The sequence below is a fragment of the Notolabrus celidotus genome, chromosome 8, assembly GCF_009762535.1.
Source record: "Notolabrus celidotus isolate fNotCel1 chromosome 8, fNotCel1.pri, whole genome shotgun sequence".
NCBI classification, from domain to species: domain Eukaryota; kingdom Metazoa; phylum Chordata; class Actinopteri; order Labriformes; family Labridae; genus Notolabrus; species Notolabrus celidotus.
Window position 1 is genome coordinate 788,190 of NC_048279.1, and position 18,032 is coordinate 806,221.

At 44.3% G+C, this 18,032-nt stretch overlaps 2 protein-coding genes across 4 annotated transcripts; one reads left to right on the forward strand and one right to left on the reverse strand.

Annotated features, from left to right (window-relative positions):
- The first annotated feature begins 6,525 nt into the window (after positions 1 to 6,525).
- On the forward strand, positions 6,526 to 8,093 carry LOC117817554. Its single transcript, XM_034690295.1, has 2 exons — positions 6,526 to 7,255; positions 7,376 to 8,093. Exons 1-2 carry the CDS (start codon positions 6,526 to 6,528, stop codon positions 8,065 to 8,067), a joined length of 1,422 nt encoding a protein of 473 aa, XP_034546186.1. The 3' UTR covers positions 8,068 to 8,093.
- A 7,131-nt stretch (positions 8,094 to 15,224) lies between these two features.
- On the reverse strand, positions 15,225 to 16,916 carry LOC117817726. 3 transcript variants are annotated; one of them, XR_004632188.1, is made up of 7 exons: positions 16,537 to 16,916; positions 16,390 to 16,460; positions 16,013 to 16,199; positions 15,859 to 15,919; positions 15,722 to 15,787; positions 15,328 to 15,598; positions 15,225 to 15,247 (listed from the first exon to the last, which is right to left on the reverse strand). XR_004632188.1 is itself a non-coding variant. In XM_034690482.1 (6 exons), exons 1-6 carry the CDS (start codon positions 16,728 to 16,730, stop codon positions 15,479 to 15,481), a joined length of 687 nt encoding a protein of 228 aa, XP_034546373.1. In that variant the 5' UTR covers positions 16,731 to 16,916; the 3' UTR covers positions 15,225 to 15,478. The 3 variants fall into 3 exon arrangements, 2 of the variants coding, with proteins under 2 accessions (XP_034546373.1, XP_034546372.1); XM_034690482.1 differs by having other exon boundaries at positions 15,225 to 15,598; positions 16,013 to 16,187; XM_034690481.1 differs by having other exon boundaries at positions 15,225 to 15,598.
- Between the last annotated feature and the right edge of the window lie 1,116 nt (positions 16,917 to 18,032).

An 18,032-nucleotide genomic window follows, 5' to 3' on the forward strand; every position in this document is an offset into this window, starting at 1 on the left:
TAACATCTTCTGTTCTCTTTTTTAAAACTTCCATACATTTTAAGTGCAACTGACACTTCCCATGTTTGCTAATTTTGTCATTCAACTTTTTTGCAGATTTCATCATCCCATTAATGAAAGCTGGATCAATACGGACCCTTTCTAGTGTGAGGGGACCCAAAGCGCAGACCTCTGAACAAATAAGGCAAATAAGGCACTGATTGATCATCATTAACAGCGAGACCACTGTACTCCTCTCTCCATCTATCAGAGCGGGTTGGCAAAAAAATGAGGAAATGCTTTGTTGCTGTAAAAATCAGATGGGAGGGGAAATCCCCCCACCCCCAAACAATTCGCACCCAGGTTGTGATTCTAACAGAAGCTAACGTTTTAGTCACATTGTTGTGATGCTAAGAGAAGAGTGGATGTGGTGGTAGAGAATGGCGCTGAGTTTGAATCTGTTCACCTGTGTTTTCTGCTGTATTTGCTCTGGAAAGTGTCCTGCGTAGTTCCAGTCCCAAAGACTCCGCACCTCAAGGAGCCTAATTACTTAAGACCTGTGGCCCTCAGCTCTCACCTGATGAAGACCATGGAGAGGATCATCCTCAGAAACCTCAGCCCACTGGTGAGCACAAACATGGACCCCCTGCAGTTTGCTTACCAGCCGGACATTGGGGTAGATGACGCTGTCATCTACCTGTTTCACAGATCCCTGTCCCACCTGGAGAACCCTGGCTGCACTGTGAGTGTCATGTTTTTTGACTTCTCCAGTGCATTCAACACAATCCAACCTTCTCTGCTCAGAGGGAAGCTAGAGAGGGCGGGCGTGGACTGTCACCTGGCTGCATGGACTACAGACTACCTCACCAACAGACCCTAGTATGTGAGGCTCCAGGACTGTGCTGTTTTTATTTTCGTTTTAGAAACGAAAATCTAGAAAACAAGTTGTTTTCTCGTTTGTTTTAATTTTTGGTTTTATTTTGAAAATCAAGTGAACAAATAATACACGGATTCAGCTCTCTGCTGGTTTCAGTCTGTCTGCTTCTCCTGTCTCATCTCTCTATGAGAAGCCTTAAGGTTGGGTCTTTAAACATCAACGGTGGGCGAGACAGACACCAGAGAGCTCTAATATCTGAGGTCTGTGATCAGAAAAGGATGGACGGGCTGTTTCTGCACGAAACACATACCCCTTTTTGACTGAGGCAGTTTCAGGGCGTTTCACAGTTTTTAGTGTTTCGACTGCTAGTGAACCAGTTCCAAAGCGGCTCCAACTCTTTGCTGGTCTACAACAGCGAACTGCTTACTTCAGGGGCGGGGGGGCGGGGTTGCCGTGATCAAGAACACAAACCAAACGTGTTTCCTCCATTGTCCTGCAGTGAAAGAATAAAAGAGACTAATGGATTGAAGGCAAAGCAGTGGTCGGCTGAGAAGACAAGCTGCCGCTGTCCACCATCCTTGTTGAAAAGTTCATGCTAGAGCTGCTGGGAAAAGCAGTCACGTAAATCTGACATCATGACGTGCCTCTTCCACGGGCTCGAGTGGGCGGAAAAACAAACGGGTGCAGTGTTGGTTCAGGAGTTCAACCAGCTCTGAACCAGCGCAAGCACCAGCCCGGAAATACAACCCGGTTCTCGTTGGTTGAAAAGAGGTAACAGTGATGCATCTGTTGAGGCAGACTGGGCTCTGTGGTGGGACAGTTCCCTTAGACTTAGTCATGGCACTTACGTCAGTGCAGGGGTAGCTGTATTATTTAAAGCTTCTGTTAATGTTCATGTGTTGTCCTGTAGTGAGGGCCAGCTGCTGCTGGTCAGAGCAGAGATGGACAGCTCTGTGTTTTGTTTTGTGAATATTTATGCTGCTATCTCTCTCTCTCTCTCTATATATATATATATACATATATACACTGCAGTCAGGATTCACCTCAGACAGGATAGGAGAGGAACCTCACCCACAGTCATCCCAGTCTCTGAGCTCTGTCATTTCTCACTGTGATCTGATACCTTCAGAATCAAACACCCTCAGTCCAGACAGTACACATGGGTCAGTGTCCGTAACAACACAGTCTGTGCAGCCAGACCGGACTGCTTTTACATCTCAGGGTGCTATGGTCCGGTCTCGGTTCCTTCAGCTTAATGGACGCCCGAAGCTCCTTATTCTTCAACCTGGAGAGGTCTGTGGCTCAGAGGAAGCTGATGTCCTGCCTGAAGCTTCCAGGGGGCAGGATAACAACCGATCCAGCTGAGATGAGGAGCCATGCTGTGAGCTTCTATGCGGACCTCTTTGCAGCAGAGGACTGCGGCATGGAGGCTCTTCCTCAGCTCAGCCCGGAGGAATCAGCTGCCCTGGACTGTGAGCTGACTCTGCAGGAGCTTACTGTAGCTGTGGGTCTGATGGCTTCAGGTCGAGCTCCTGGGGTTGATGGGTTATCTGCAGACTTTATAAAGAAGTTTTGGGACACTGTTGGCCCTAATCTTGATGGTGTGTTGATGGAGAGCTTGAGAACAGGATCCCTCACTGTGTCCTGTCAGAGGGCAGTGCTCTCTCTGCTGCCAAAGAAGGGGATCTGGCTCTGTTGAAGAACTGGAGGCCGGTTGCCCTCCTTTGTCTGGATTACAAGATCATGTCCAGGGCTCTGTCCAACGGGCTGAAGGACTTTCTGGGGGAACATCGTTCACTCTGATCAGAGTATCCCTACTGTGTACCGGACCGGACTATAGTGGACAACATCTTTCTGATCCGAGATGTTATTGATCTGTGTCGCGGGTCTGAGATGAATGTTGGTGTTGTGTCTCTGGACCAGGAGAAAGCATTCGACCGGGTGGATAACTCTTACTTGTTTTCTGCAATCAAGGGTTTTGGTTTTGGTGACGAGTTTCGACTCTGCCCATGCCGGTATACCTCAAAATACACATTAGCTTAAAAGCTCCTTAAAGGTAAAAATACTTAAAAAATAATTTGAAGACAAATTTCATTCCAATATATAAACAAAATTAATATGTATTTGTTTGGTTGAAAGTACCACTGCATGACTGTGATAATTATTTTCTGTATGGGATTTTAAATCCAAAATATAACTTGGTGAAAAAATAAGGTACTAAATAAGTTTTATATACAGTGGGCTGCTAGGTTGCCCAAACTTTCACACCCCACTGTGTATATATATATATATATATCTTTTTAATATTGTGTGTTGTAATTTGGTAAAACACTCAGTTCACTTTTGTTTTTTTGTGTTTACAGATGTCAACAAGCATGCCCATTTCATGAGGTGGAAATGTAAATTTTGTGCATTTATTTCCACTGGTCAACGAAGAATATTACAGCATTATAAAGAGCGTCATGGACATCATCGGAGATGTGCAGGTATTGTCTGCATTTATGAAGACTGTCTGAACACTTTTCAAACCCAAGCTGAACTTAAAAACCATTTAAACCAACATGTAGAAAAATCTAACAAAACTGTGACTAAACTATTGTGTGATTTGTGTACATTCTCAGAGCCTGGTCACATAGACAAATATTTTTCTCATATTAAGACTCACCTGAGAAACAGGGAACTTTTAAAATGTCCATTTGCAGGTGACCGACTATCAGAGAGACCGCACTATTGCTGCGCGACACGGACACATCAACGCACAAGTATGTGGTGCTCATGTCCGTGTCAGCCAAGCGGCAACCTCCGATCTAAAAATATGAGTCAATGCAGAAGTGTTAAAAGCTGCAGTTCATCGAGGATCCGCTTGAGGCTGGCTCCGGAAGTACCGGAAGTCACATACACATGAATGGGGAAAAGCTGATCTTTGCAGCATTAATAAACATGTTTACAGCCTGGTACAAAAGATGAGTGTAGTCTGAATAGCTCATTTCTCAATGTCCTCTCACTGTGAGGGGGGTGAATTTTTATCTTATTCAGCAATTTTGAAGATATTGAGATTATTAGTCTTCCAATGAGAGACACAGCTGCCTGTGGGAACACTGCAGCTGTTGGCTAGGAGGCTCAAAGCCCGCCTCTTTATGTCACACTGGCTTGACAGAAGCAATATGGCTGCTGCTGCTGATTGGCTTCAAAACAGCGTTCAGAAACAGATGGGTGACGTCACGGATACTACGTCCATATTTTTTTTACAGTCTATGGTGTCAGCCCCTGCTGCTTAGAGGCGACGCAGAAGTATAAATCAGCCTTAAGGCTTGCGCACTAGAATGTTTAAGACCACAGCTTTTCGTACAACCTACACTTCCAAATACTGAATTAGAGGACGATTCTGTTTCTGATACTGAGACACCATCAACATATGATTCTGTACCTGAGACTGAACCTGCTCTTGAAAATGAAGGGGGCATTACACATTGGCTGTCATCTTTATTCCTCCGCATGCAAACACTTTTACATGTCTCAAATACCTCACTACATGATGAAGTTGATGAGCTATTTGACATTGGAGAATTTTCTCATCAGAACGTTGAGAAAATCTTAAAGAAAGTTTTAGAAGAAAATAATTGTGCAGTCGTTGCCTTCATTGTTGAATGAAATACAAGCTTTGAACCCACTCAAATTTCTTTCAAGATTAGGACCTTTAGGCACAGAGTGCAAAAGACAGTCTCTTTATAGAAACAACTTTACTGTCATTGAACCAAAAGAGTAAGTGCTAAATGCACAAGAAAAAGGAATGATTCTTCAAACATTAGACGGAGATGAGAGACGTGAAGGTCATTACTACTCAATGAAGAATTAGGAATAACTCTTGGCCTATATATTGACGATTTTGAAGTTTGTAATCCTCTAGGAACATCCAAAAAGAAACACAATGTGTGTGGTGTATATTGCGTGATAGCCAATTAACCCATAAGACTGAGATCCACATTATCATCCATTTATCTAGCTGTGTTGTGTAAAACTGTACACATTAAAGCATATGGTTACAGCAAGGTTCCGGAGCCCCTGATTAGAGACCTTCAGTGTTTAGAGACAAGGTGTATTTGTACAAAGACTTGGGTCACACGTTAAAGGTACAGTTTTTTATGTATCAGCAGACAATTTGGGTGCACATTCACTTGCAGGATATCAAGAGTCTTTCAATGTTGAGAAATGTTGCAGATTTTGCTTGGCTAGTCGTGTAGACATCCAGCAAACTGATGTTAGGAGTGAGACTTTCACTTTGAGAACACCACAATTGTTTGATGAAGCTGTTAATAAGCTCAAGACAACTGATGCCTCATGTGTTGATGGTGTGAGAAGAGACTGTCCTTTAAACAGACTTGCCCACTTTCATTCGGCAGAAGGGTTTCCGCCTGATTTCCTTCATGATTTATTGGAGGGAATTGCACCTGTTGAACTATGCATACAGTGGGGCAAAAAAGTATTTAGTCAGCCACTGATTTTGCAAGTTCTCCCACTTAGAAAGATGAGAGAGGTCTGTAATTTTCATCAGAGGTACACTTCAACTATGAGAGACAAAATGAGAAAAAAAATCCAGGAAATCACATTGTAGGATTTTTAAAGAATTTATTTGTAAATGATGGTGGAAAATAAGTATTTGGTCACCCACAAACAAGCAAGATATCTGTCTCTCACAGACCTGTAACTTCTTCTTTAAGAAGCTCTTCTGTCCTCCACTTGTTACCTGTATTAATGGAACCTGTCTGAACTGGTTATCTGTATAAAAGACACCTGTCCACAGCCTCAAACAGTCAGACTCCAAACTCAACCATGGCCAAGACCAAAGAGCTGTCCAAGGACACCAGGAAGAAAATTGTGGACCTGCACCAGGCTGGGAAGAGTGAATCTACAATAGGCAAGCAGGTTGGTGTCAATAAATCAACTGTGGGAGCAATTGTAAGAAAATGGAAGACATACAAGACCATTGATAATGTCCCTCAATCTGGGGCCCCACGTAAGATCTCATCCCGTGGGGTCAAAATGATCATGAGAACGGTGAGCTGGCCGTGTTGCCCAGTGACAGCCCCAAAACATCACTGCTCTAGAGGAGATCTGCATGGAGGAATGGGCCAAAATACCAGCTACAGTGTGTGCAAACCTGGTGAAGACTTACAGGAAACGTTTGACCTCTGTCATTGCCAACAAAGGTTATGTTACAAAGTATTGAGTTGAACTTTTGTTATTGACCAAATACTTATTTTCCACCATCATTTACAAATAAATTCTTTAAAAATCCTACAATGTGATTTCCTGGATTTTTTTCTCATTTTGTCTCTCATAGTTGAAGTGTACCTCTGATGAAAATTACAGACCTCTCTCATCTTTCTAAGTGGGAGAACTTGCAAAATCAGTGGCTGACTAAATACTTTTTTTCCCCACTGTATGTCTGTTTGACCTGATTGCTAAATGGAGCGCCGCCTGCAAGCTAGTTCAGGCAGACAACTCGAGCCGCGCTCATCATACTGACACGTCACCACCTCTCCATCAGCTGATCTCAACATCCTCATTCAGCGGTCTATTTAAACGTCAAGCCTCCCCGTCTCTGCCTCTGCTTGCAGTGCTCTGCTGTTCTGCTCAGTGCTGCGTGAAGTTGTCTGTGTGTTCTTGAGATGCGAATTGCGCCTTACTTTGTTTTCGTGTACGTCGCCATGTCTTTCGCCGTCTCCGATTCTGAGTTGGGGTCTCTGTCCTCGGCTGAGGACGGGGGTTTTGTTCCTGTAACCCAGGCTCCGGCTGTTGCGGCTGCCTCTGGCCGTGGAACGGCTCGCCGGCGCACACGCAGTAGTGCTCGCGTGTCCGTCCAACAGCTTGCCGACTGGCCCGTGCATCGGATTCTGGGCGAGCTCTACTCGCGGGACGTCTCTGTTCCGTCTGGGCTTTCGCATGGGGAACTGTATGACTACTTGTCGTTCCAGAACAGCTCCTCTGTTGTCCCTCAGTCCGTTCCCTTTGTCGCTCCGTCCGGGGGTAAGCGCCAGGCGAAGAAGCGTCACTCTCAGCCGGTTGCTCCGGGCGCGCCTGCGAAACGCGCCGGGCCCCCCGGTCCCGGTCCTTCCGCAGACTCCTCCTTGGCGTCCGCTCTTCTCGAGATGAGGTCGGCTCTCACTGCCATGAATGCCAGGTTGGATTCCATGGAGGGCAACGCGATGTCCCGCGTCCTCCCTCCCAGCATGCCGGTGCCATCCTCTTCCGTGTTTGCTCCGGTGCCTGCCCCTCTGCCGTACGACGTCACGCCCCTGAGGACCCTGGGAACTGCAGTTCCGGCTCCGTCTGCTGGCTCTTCGTTTCTGCCTCCTGCTGCTGCAATCCCGGATGCGCTTCGGAATCAGATCTTGGCAGGTATTGTCTCGTTCGTTCCTTGTTCAGGTTGTGTCACTGCTGGTACGGGGATGAGCGTTCTTTGGTGTTTACTACAGTTGTGTGTGGGTATGTATTAATTATTTTTGCTCTCATTGACAGGCCATGACATTAATCTGGTGAAGATTCTGTTGTGCAGTACTGAGACTGCTGATAAGCGATTTGTGGACTGTGGGGAGTTTTCCGTTATCCTGAAGGATAGCGACCCGAGGCTGTCTAAAACTCTGACTTTGGCGGAATTTAATGTGGCTTTTGGCGTTTTTCGGGACACTCTGTGCGAGGTTTACCCGCTTCGTCGAGCGGAATTGGATACCTATTTGGCGATCATTTCTGACCTGGCCCTTTCCTATGGGGGTTCTCTCTTCTATGAATATCATAAATCCTTCTCTGCTAAAGCTGCGCTGTCCATTCAGAAATTCAACCAGAGGGTAGATTGGTCTGTTGTGGATCTAGGCTTGATAAGTCGCCACTTTACGGGCCATAAAACCCTGGCATGCACCGTTTGTGGGTCTTTCTCTCACACGACCTCACTCTGTCCGAGGACTGCTCTGCAACGTCTGTCCACTTCCCGACCTTTGTCCCGTCCCGACGCTCCGGCCTCGAGTTCAGGGTTCCGTCCGAAACGTCAGGTACAAACTTTCAGGGGGTCTACGCCCCATCTCTGTATGAACTTCAATGAGAGTGTTTGTACTTATCCTAACTGTAGGTTTTTGCATGCATGTAGTTGGTGCGGGGACAGCCATCCACGCTCGGTGTGCCCCAGGAGACCTCGACCTGCTCACTCAGGGAAATAAACATGAAGCATCCCTCTACTCCTGTGAACGTGCCTGCTCTCTCCGAAGCCTTGTCTAATCATCCTAATAGATGCTTTGTAAACTACCTCATTACCGGTTTGGTCCAGGGTTTTCTAGCGGGTCTGTGCTGGCTCCCAAAAGTGACGCAGGTGTTTAGGAATCTGCAATCGGCTCTCCGAGAGCCGGAGGTCGTTGACGTGCTCTTGGCTAGGGAAGTCGAAAAGGGCTACATGCTTGGTCCTTTTTCGAACTCCCCCTTTTCTGTCTTCCGGATAAGTCCCATCGGCGTAGCTACCAGGAAGTATTCTCGTAAGAAACGCCTTGTTGTAGATCTGTCCGCCCCTCGCAATTCGTCTGTCCCGAGCATAAACAGTTTGATTCCTCCGGAGCCCTTTTCCTTATCCTACGCTACCGTCGATAATGCAGTGACGATGATTCGGATGGCGGGTGTGGGCGCTTGGCTGGGCAAGGCAGACATTACTGATGCTTTCAAAGTGCTGCCACTTCACCCGTCCCAGTGGCACCTCTTTGGAGTCAAATGGCGGTCTCGGTTCTATTTTTCGGTTAAGTTGACTTTCGGCTGCCGTAGTAGTCCTCATATATTCGACACCCTGTCGGAGGCATTGTGCTGGATTCTCTATAACGGCTGCAGGTTGCCTTTCGTGTTGCATCTCTTGGATGATTTTCTGGTGGTGGATTTTCCTTCTTCTCCTCCGGCTCGTAGCATCTCTTTGTTGAAAGACCTTTTCCGGGAGTTGGGTTTCCCTCTCTCTCAGGAAAAGACCGTAGGCCCTTCCACTCGCTTGGAGTTTCTCGGCATCACTCTTGATAGCGTGCTCATGCAGGCTTCCCTGCCTCTTGACAAGTTGTCTCGCATTAGAGAGGCTCTTAGCTCCTATTCCTCTGCTGCTGGTGTTACGAAACGTGGTTTGTTGTCCCTGCTAGGTCACCTGAATTTTGCTATGCGTATTATACCTCATGGTAGGTCTTTTGTGTCTCGCTTGCTGACTCTGGCTAATTCTGTTGTGGATTTGTCTGATCTGGTCGTATTGGATGAGGGCTGCCGTTCGGATCTTCGCTTTTGGTCCGTGTTGTGTAACGAATGGAATGGCATTTCCTTTTTCTATAATGATTTTGTTGAGTCCTCCGATTCCCTCCGTTTTTTCACTGATGCAGCCCCTTCTGTTGGTTTTGGGGGGTTTTACAACAATGGGTGGTGATGCCCTGTCTCGTTTTAAATTCCAGGAGTTCAGAGACCTGTGTCCCCAGGCCAGGCCACACAGCATTTCCTGCCCGCCGTTCAATCAGATGATCCTGGATTGAGCGCTTCTAAGACCCTGCAAGATCTTTTGCGCTCAGCCTCAAAATACATGAGAGTTGGCCTAGCGAAAAGTACCATTAAAGCCTATGATTCTTCCTGGTTTTTCTTCACTTCTTTCTGCGCCAGCCTTTTCCTCAATCCTCTTCCGGTTGACATCTCCGTAGTTTGTGGCTTCATCGTATTCTCTTTTGAATCTCGGCATCTGCAAATGCAGAGCATCAAAGCGATGTTGGCAGGAATTCAATTTCACATGCGTTGTGCTGATCCAGCTTCCCAAAGCCTTCTTGGGAATCCTGCTGTCAAGCTACTGCTCAACGGCTTAAAAAAGGCACGTCCATCAGGCAATGATAAAAGGTTACCTCTCACACTCACTAAGGTGCATCAGTTGGTGTCTAGGTTAAGGCAAGGTCTCTTTTCACCGTACATCGATACCATGCTGGAAGCAGTTCTCCTAATGGCTTTTTACGGGTTTCTAAGGTGTGGTGAATATACTACAAAATCCCTGTTATTTAATCCTCAGCAGGATCTCACAACTGATGATTTAACCATGGAAGAGCACATGTATTCTTTGTTTCTTAAACACTCTAAGACTGACAGAACTAGACAAGGTACTCAGATCTTTATTGCCAAGACTAACTCTGTGTTTTGTCCCTTTTCTTCTATGACGAAATTCCTGCATCGTCGGCCCCCAACTACTGGGCCAGCCCCATTGTTTGTCCTCGAGGGTTTCAAACCTATGTCAAGATCCTGGTTCTCCTCCAAGCTGCGCGATCTTTGCCGGAGCTGTGGTCTGCTTCAGGATCTCTATTCTCCTCACTCCCTGAGAATCGGCGCCGCCACAACTGCAGCTCTTCTCCTCCCTGCATCAACCCTGAAATCCCTTGGGCGTTGGTCATCATCCGCTTACCAAAGATATGTCAGACTTCATAAGAGAGAGATTCTGGCAGCACAAAAGCTTATGAGCTCTAGCAGCCCTTAAATCAAAATAAATCTACGAATTGCCTTGCTGAGTTATCGTTGCATATCGGGTGGTTGCTGGGGGGTTTAAAATAACTGCAAGTTACTGCAGTAACCTTATTAGTTGTCTAGCAGGACCTCGGTGTTCGTTAATGACCGGGAGTGATGCTACCCAGGTTTAAACGTAATAGTCACTAGGTAGTATGTTTCTCATAGAACCAAGGTGCTCTATGGAAATAGCCTGAAGGTGATGCATACCCAGGTTTACACATAATAGTCACTAGGTAGTATGTTTCTCATAGAACCACGGTGCTCTATGGAAATGGCCTGAAGGTGAGGCATACCCAGGTCTACACATAATAGTCACTAGGTAGTATGTTTCTCATGGAGCCGCGGTGCTCCATGGAAATGGCCTGAAGGTGAGGCATACCCAGGTCTACACATATTAGATCCCTGCCAAATCGGCGTCGGGCTCCACTGCAGTTTTGGGGGGTTAGTCCTATCTCATTGCTCCTAAATGTCTGCTTAAATAATCTACGAGGAGTAATGAAGTCGGAGCCCACACGCCAAACACAATTGTATGCTGCAATAAACTTATTAAGTAAACGTGAGTTGTCTGACTGAAATGGAGCGCCGCCTGCAAGCTAGTTCAGGCAGACAACTCGAGCCGCGCTCATCATACTGACACGTCACCACCTCTCATCAGCTGATCTCAACATCCTCATTCAGCGGTCTATTTAAACGTCAAGCCTCCCTGTCTCTGCCTCTGCTTGCAGTGCTCTGCTGTTCTGCTCAGTGCTGCGTGAAGTTGTCCCCACCTCCTCCCCGGCTTCCACCTGCGGGCTCCGAGGGGGGTTAGTCCTATCTCATTGCTCCTAAATGTCTGCTTAAATAATCTACGAGGAGTAATGAAGTCGGAGCCCACACGCCAAACACAATTGTATGCTGCAATAAACTTATTAAGTAAACGTGAGTTGTCTGACTGAAATGCTATTTTACATTGAATGACCTTAATGTTAGAATAGCACATTTTCCCTTTCAGTTTTCTGACAAAACTAACAGACCTCAGACAATAAACTCTGACTTTTCAAAAAGGGGAACAATTGATGAATATCAAATTCCAAGTAATTATATACATATTAAAGATCAAGAACCTTTTCAACTTTGCTTTGCACATCTGGGTCAGGCAGCACACACCACTCAAACTGCTCCAATGGTGGCCCCTGCCGCACATTAACTGGAAAAGGCAGGGATCCAGGGTTTTGATACATGGCCCTCCATATGCAATTGACCAGGCAATAAGATTGCCAGCCCTGTAGTATTTACATTGGTCTAAAGCTGCTTGGTCATAACAAAGAAAGACCTGGCCAGCCTTTCCCTCAAAAATGCCATGAGAGGCCTGTACCTCATCAAGAGTCTGGAATAAAGCAGAGACATACACAACAATCTGTATTAATGTGCAATTCACATAACATGCACTTTTTTTTAGATAACATTTTTTATATCACTTGTGGTATTCAAACCTGAAAAACTCTAAAAAACTATCATCTGCTTCTTCTCCCACAAACTCAATATGTGCTGAATGGGTCCAACAGAAAGTGACTCTGGAGATTGCTTTAATGGCACTCACCAGAAGCTTTTTCCTTCTGGAAACATTGGATACCAGGCCCTCAGAAATATGTTCTTCTAGAAAATGTCTCAAAACAGTTGCGAGATCCACTTCTTCCTAAAGTATATAAAATGCATTAAGTGAAAAAATCACTAAGAGGTTAGTCACTTGTGGAGCTGATGATCTTGAAAATGTCAAAGTATTCGTTACAGAAAAAAACAAGACTTACTGATGGAGGAATGTCACTTTCAAAAGCAACTGCAATAATGTCCTCTGCTTCAGCCTCAGAATCATCGATGACAAAGTCATTGACAGAAGTACTAAAACAACAGATCTTTGCAAGCGTAAATTTAACACAAGACATTTCAAACACACAATTTTCAACACAATACTGTAGTATTTGTGCGATTCATCTCCTGGTGTAATCAGGAACTTTTCTTAGTAAAATCTATGTAATGGATGAGTAATGAGGCTTTTATAAGTGTAACATTCTGGTTCATGTTTTTCTGAACTTATAAAATACCTGTTCAGTGCTTCCACATGTGTCCCTCTGTAAAAGACCATGAAAGTACAAACATTTCATGAAAATGTTGTCTAAAAATGTAAATGTGATGCAGCTTATTACAATAATAATTAACTTCACTCATGTAAAAGTTTACCTCTGGGGTCCCAGCATTCAAGCCACTGTGCAGGGTCCAAGGTTTCATCGTGTTGATTAACAAGAGTTACAAGTTATATTCAACTCTGCTAGACTGAAGTTAGCTTTCAAAACTGAAAGGATAACTTTGTATTTATTAACCAGGACTCTACAACATTAAGATAACTGTTTACTTTTGTCTTAGTCATCAGAATTGCATGCAAAATGTAATACTGTTTTTCAAGAACTTACAAGTGATTGGTTTGAGTCTGTCCTTGGTGAGCTTCCATCACTGTCAATTGTTGATGCTGGAAAAGGGGGTATATCCTGGGGGGGCAGCAGTTGAGGCTGGTGGTCTGGTGGCTGATGAAACAGGGGGCTGCGACGGATCTACATCAGTGGCTAAAGGGGCTGTTGGTGAGGCTGCAGCTCTGATGGCTGTAGATGCAGCAGTGGGTAGAGCCACCAGTTGTGGGGATGATGACGCAAGAGGATGGCAAACTCAGGCCCAGCTGGCTGAGATCTTGCTGGTGTGCTCGCAGTCCTCTCAGGTTCTAAGATCTTGATGGGAAAAATGATCCTGATCAGTGTCATCCATGTGCTAAATTTGAAATTTAGTGTTGGACCAAACACAGCAAAAACTCACCTCCAATGGCAGTGTAATGGTGATGGACAATATAAACCCTGCTTCTGCCAGCTGCAGTCTTCAGCTCTTTCAGGGTATTTCCCTGAATTGTGGTAAGAACCCTGGACTTGTCAGCCCTCTTTAGATGGAAACCAATAACATTTAAGCTAACCAAGGGACAGCGCTGGCAGATGTAGTTGTTGAACTCGGACAGGGTCCAAGATAATTCCACGTACTCTCTAGCAGCGACTGCACATGATTGATCAGATCTTGGGATTCCTATAAAGAGATAAAAAGTAATGTTAGTTTGCTATAAATACACAATTATTGTCTTACTAGCAATCAAGTCAGATCTAAGTAAGAACATATCCACCTAACTGAACATGTTGGATAGATGAAAACTAGTGTGTCTGTAAGACACTGACCAATTACAGCGCTTGAGACTGCCCACCTGAGATAACCTAAGTGCAAAATAGATTCACAATAGTAGGACTAGAAACTACCCTTCAAACTATCATGTAGCACACAATACTACCACACAAATACCATACCTCAAATGGAACCTGCCTGCAATCAAAAGAAAGAACAGAGCCTTTCAAAAGTCAGGGAGAACTAGCCTACACACAAAATCAAACTACATACCATCATTTGGCAGAAAAAAAAACCCCTGCCCAAACACACTAAAGTTAGGATCACACTCACCTAACTACAAACTCTCCAACTAGTGGGCAGAATGAGCCAGCCCTTGAGTGCAGTAAAAGAAATGCTATTCTCCTGGTACCTGCTTAAACCACACTACAAAACTGAGCTTAGGTTCGCCTTAGTAAAGCCATCAAGGACCTGAGCCAAGTTTTCCCCTGCCAGTCTCCTACTGGCCAGAACCAGTCTCCGCCCAGGATTATCCTGAACATAAAAAGGGCAAAAAAAAAAATGAGTTGGACGTTGGAAGGACAAAATAAATCAGCCCAGCTGGCTGACTCCCTCACTAACCAGGAGAAATCACTCCGATCACAGCTCCAATGCACTCAGACTCTATACTCACCATGTGCTCACCAGGAGGAACAATCACAGTGCTTATCAAACACATCTCTAAGACAAACAAAGAATAACATACACAAACTAGAGGTAAAAAGACAACAAAACTCATCCAGATCTGATAGATCCCAGGGGTCCGTTTCACAAAGCAGGTTTAGTGAATACTCTGAGTTTGTTAACCCTGAAATGAGGGAAACTCTGTGTTTTCCGTTTCACAAAGGGAGGTAACTCAAACCAGAGAAAGAGGGGTAACTCTAGCCTGTTTCACAGAGGGAGGTAACTTAAACTCTCGGTCAGTTACCGTAGTAACAGACTCTATGAACCTAATCTGGTGGGGACCAGGTTTTTCTCTATGAACCTCAAGTTTCTCTCAGTCTCCGCCCCCTTTCAGCCACACACGGTTTTTGATTTCCTCATTCATTCAGTCGGCAGGCGAGTTTTGGCGTAGCGTATTTCTGCCGTCTGTTATTTAAATAATAATTCAAAAATCAATCAGTAGGCCTATATTAGGTGTCAACTTTTTTCACTAAAATGGCATGTCCTTTTGTTAATGATCCCGTGGATGAAGGTGCAGCATTATTGCGCAGAGAATTAAATATTCGTATGGAGATGATAATCAGACCGCGCATAGATGTTTTAGCATTTCTGGACAATTATCTTTTTGAGCGGTACCGTTTCACTTCACAGTTTATCATCTACATACACAACTTAATCCGTCCGTACATTTGCAACATTACCCACCGTAGTCGTGCTCTTACATCCCAGCAGATATTGTGTGTTGCTCTGCGTTTTTTTGCAAATGGGAGTTTTTTGTATAATGTTGGAGATGCAGGGCACTTACGTAAGGCCACTGTATGCTGGACGGCAGAGCAGTCAGAGAAACCATATCCTGCATCCACTTCAGAGATTAAGACAACATCATCACCACTACCACCACCAACACAGCAGCAGTCAAATAAAAACATAATACAAATTTCATTTGGTCTTCTTTATTTCCTACAAATACAAGAGATAGTTTAGTTAATGTTCCTGTAGTTAACATAATTAACATAATTCACCTGTGACCATGCACCCACCTCTAACTTGTGCTCTAGTAATTCAATTTCGAGATCTGCCCTTCTCATCTGGCGGTCCAAGAACTGAATTTCTTTGTCGGTTTTTCAATTTATTTCAGCAGAAATATTTTATAGATATCTTTAACTGGGAATACATAAGGAGGACATTAAATTATACAGTTGCACATGAATTCCACAGAATGAACCTCTGGTGTTTACTGAACATCCATCTCACTGTGTCAATCTGTGCAGTTGAAGTTGAGGGACCCTCCTGCTGCTGCCCAGCCATGCCCTGTTAAAAAGGATGACCATGTGTTAATACTTCAGTGTAGGCTAAATGTCACACTCTATTTTACACCAGAATGTTAAGAAATGTGAATGGGAAGAGAACTAGCAATAACATATCAAATGTTACCTCTACAGGCCTTTCTGGTTCCCCCTCTGTGAAGGCAGCAGACAAAGTCTCCTCGCACTCTTCATCCTAGATGAGTGATATGTCTCAGTAAACTTAAACCACCATTTGGCAAAATCTTTGGAGTATTGCCTACTTCCAGTTACAAGGTCTGTTGTGGCGTGAGGGGGCTCCACCAGGCAGATCGCACCATCAGAATATGTTGGGAGAAAAAAAAAAAAAATAATGAAAAGGGAAATAAATATTTGTATGAATAGGCTTAAAAAAAGATATATAGGTCTAGGAATATTACATGTTATAAAGGCACTTGTGTCTTGGGGGGTGGGCTCAGAGGATGAGCTCCCTCCAGGGATTCCCTCAGTCGCTGGCCTTCCAAAATTCTGGCTCAGGGCCAGCGCCTCTGCCTCCGTTAGAGGTGGCGGTGCTCGGCCGCCACCCGTTTTACGGGCATCTGCTTTCTTTCTGTTGGCTGAGTAGAAGTCTGTGTTAGTTTAAATAGGCTTAATTATTTAACAGAACATGATATAGATGAAAATACATGCATGTGTGTGAAAACAGCATTATGTTGGGGATAAAACAACTGCACAGTCAAACAGACACTTAATATTTACTTTACAATGTAAAACATGATCAAAATGAGGTACCCCCATGATATTATGCCGAGGTCTTACCTGTTTGAACAATGTTTTTATATTTCATCTTAAGCTGCAGCCAGGTGCGCTTCTCCCCCGCGTGATTGCACCTAAATGAAATAAATGAATAGGCTACCATTCAAGCAGTTTCCCCCTGTGATTGCAAAGGACTACATTTAAACGTACGCATTGACCCGAGCCGCAATGTTCTCCCATGCTGTCTCCCTCTGTTTGGCACCTGCAGCAGTGTTGCATTTTTTTTTTAAAAACATGCTCAAACTCGCCATATGAGCGAATAAGGATGTCCAGTTCCAGTGGGGTGAAAAATGCCGCCCTCTTCTTCTCCATTGCCATGGTGACTCGTCGAATCGGGGCTCCATTGATGCTGTCTTTTTAAAGTTGTGGTGCACGCACTTAACCCCAGGTGAAACTACTCCAAGTTGATTTAACTAACTCAAATCAGCTGTTGTGGAACCGAAAACACAGAGTTTCCTATCTCAGAGTAGATCAACTAGAGTTCAGGGTTAGACTCAGAGTTTTATTGAACCTGCTTTGTGAAACGGACCCCTGATGACCTCCCATTATTAAGCTACGGCTGGCTCGAATGCCGAACATAATAAGGGCCACAACATGAAGGGGTTAAGTTAATCAATTGTATTTTATTTAGAAACCAAACAGAAAATAACTGAAGACCTGAAAACTTAACTGAAGTGCTGCTGCTGCCAAGTGGGGAGAGAGAGTGGGGACCTGCCTCAATAGGCTCTGGCTAATTGACCTCAGCTGCAGGCGAATCAATAATAACCACCACCTCTGACGCTAAACATGACACAACTCTGATGTAACAATATGAATGAAACCATGTGAGTGTTTAGTGTGTGTGGTCCTAGGGAAGACCTTGCCTTCGTCATGACTTGAAACACTACTAAACTACATTTTAAGATGCTAGATGGTGATGTTAAATGAAGCCGAATGTATACTATGATGTGCCTTTGATGCATGTCTTGCTGACAAAAGTGGTGCTCAGCATAGTCCTTTTTTTTTCAATTACATATTGATCATATAGAAATGAATCAACTTCATATCAAAAAAATTTGCATCAACAGTATTGCTGATAAATGTGCATACTATTTGTAAATCGATAAACTGTAACATTTTCGTGAAAAATGTCCCCCACTGCCAGCTCACTTGAAAATCAGTACAGTGTATATTACCTAAGCCCATTTGGGTTAGTCTGCAGCATTCTGCATAAGGTGGGAGAAGAACCTGATCTGCATACGGTAACAGGAACAGCCTCACTCTCCAAATTCCCGCGGTCCTTGGAGGTGCTTGTGTTTCTGCAGAACAACTAAAAAATTGCCTGATGAATTTTGTAATACTGTCTAGAGGTGGGCGATATGACCTAAAATTCATATTGCGGTATAAATTGGATCCCTTCACGGTAACGGTATATATCATGATATAAACTCAAGTGTACAAATTTTAATGAAAGTTCTGAATTGATTATATAGTACCTTAGCAAAGCTAAATTGATTTTTAAAAAAAGTAAAATAACAACAAAAAGAAACAAAAACAGCCATAATGTAATTTTGAGAATATTTATTGTGCAATCTCAAAACTCAAAATTAAAACTCAGCACTCTATGGTGCAAAATAGTACACACGAACAAATAACATTGGTAATAT

Bases quoted from the DNA above. Each gene is read 5' to 3' on its own strand.
- LOC117817554 (XM_034690295.1), top strand. From the start codon at position 6,526: ATGCGAATTGCGCCTTACTTTGTTTTCGTGTACGTCGCCATGTCTTTC. The intron at 7,256-7,375 runs GTATTGTCTCGT...TCTCATTGACAG, and splicing joins TCGGAATCAGATCTTGGCAG to GCCATGACATTAATCTGGTG.
- LOC117817726 (XM_034690481.1), bottom strand. From the start codon at position 16,730: ATGGAGCCCCGATTCGACGAGTCACCATGGCAATGGAGAAGAAGAGGG. The intron at 15,788-15,858 runs GGAAGTAGGCAA...TCACTCATCTAG, and splicing joins CCACAACAGACCTTGTAACT to GATGAAGAGTGCGAGGAGAC. The intron at 15,599-15,721 runs GTAACATTTGAT...CCTTTTTAACAG, and splicing joins AACCAGAAAGGCCTGTAGAG to GGCATGGCTGGGCAGCAGCA.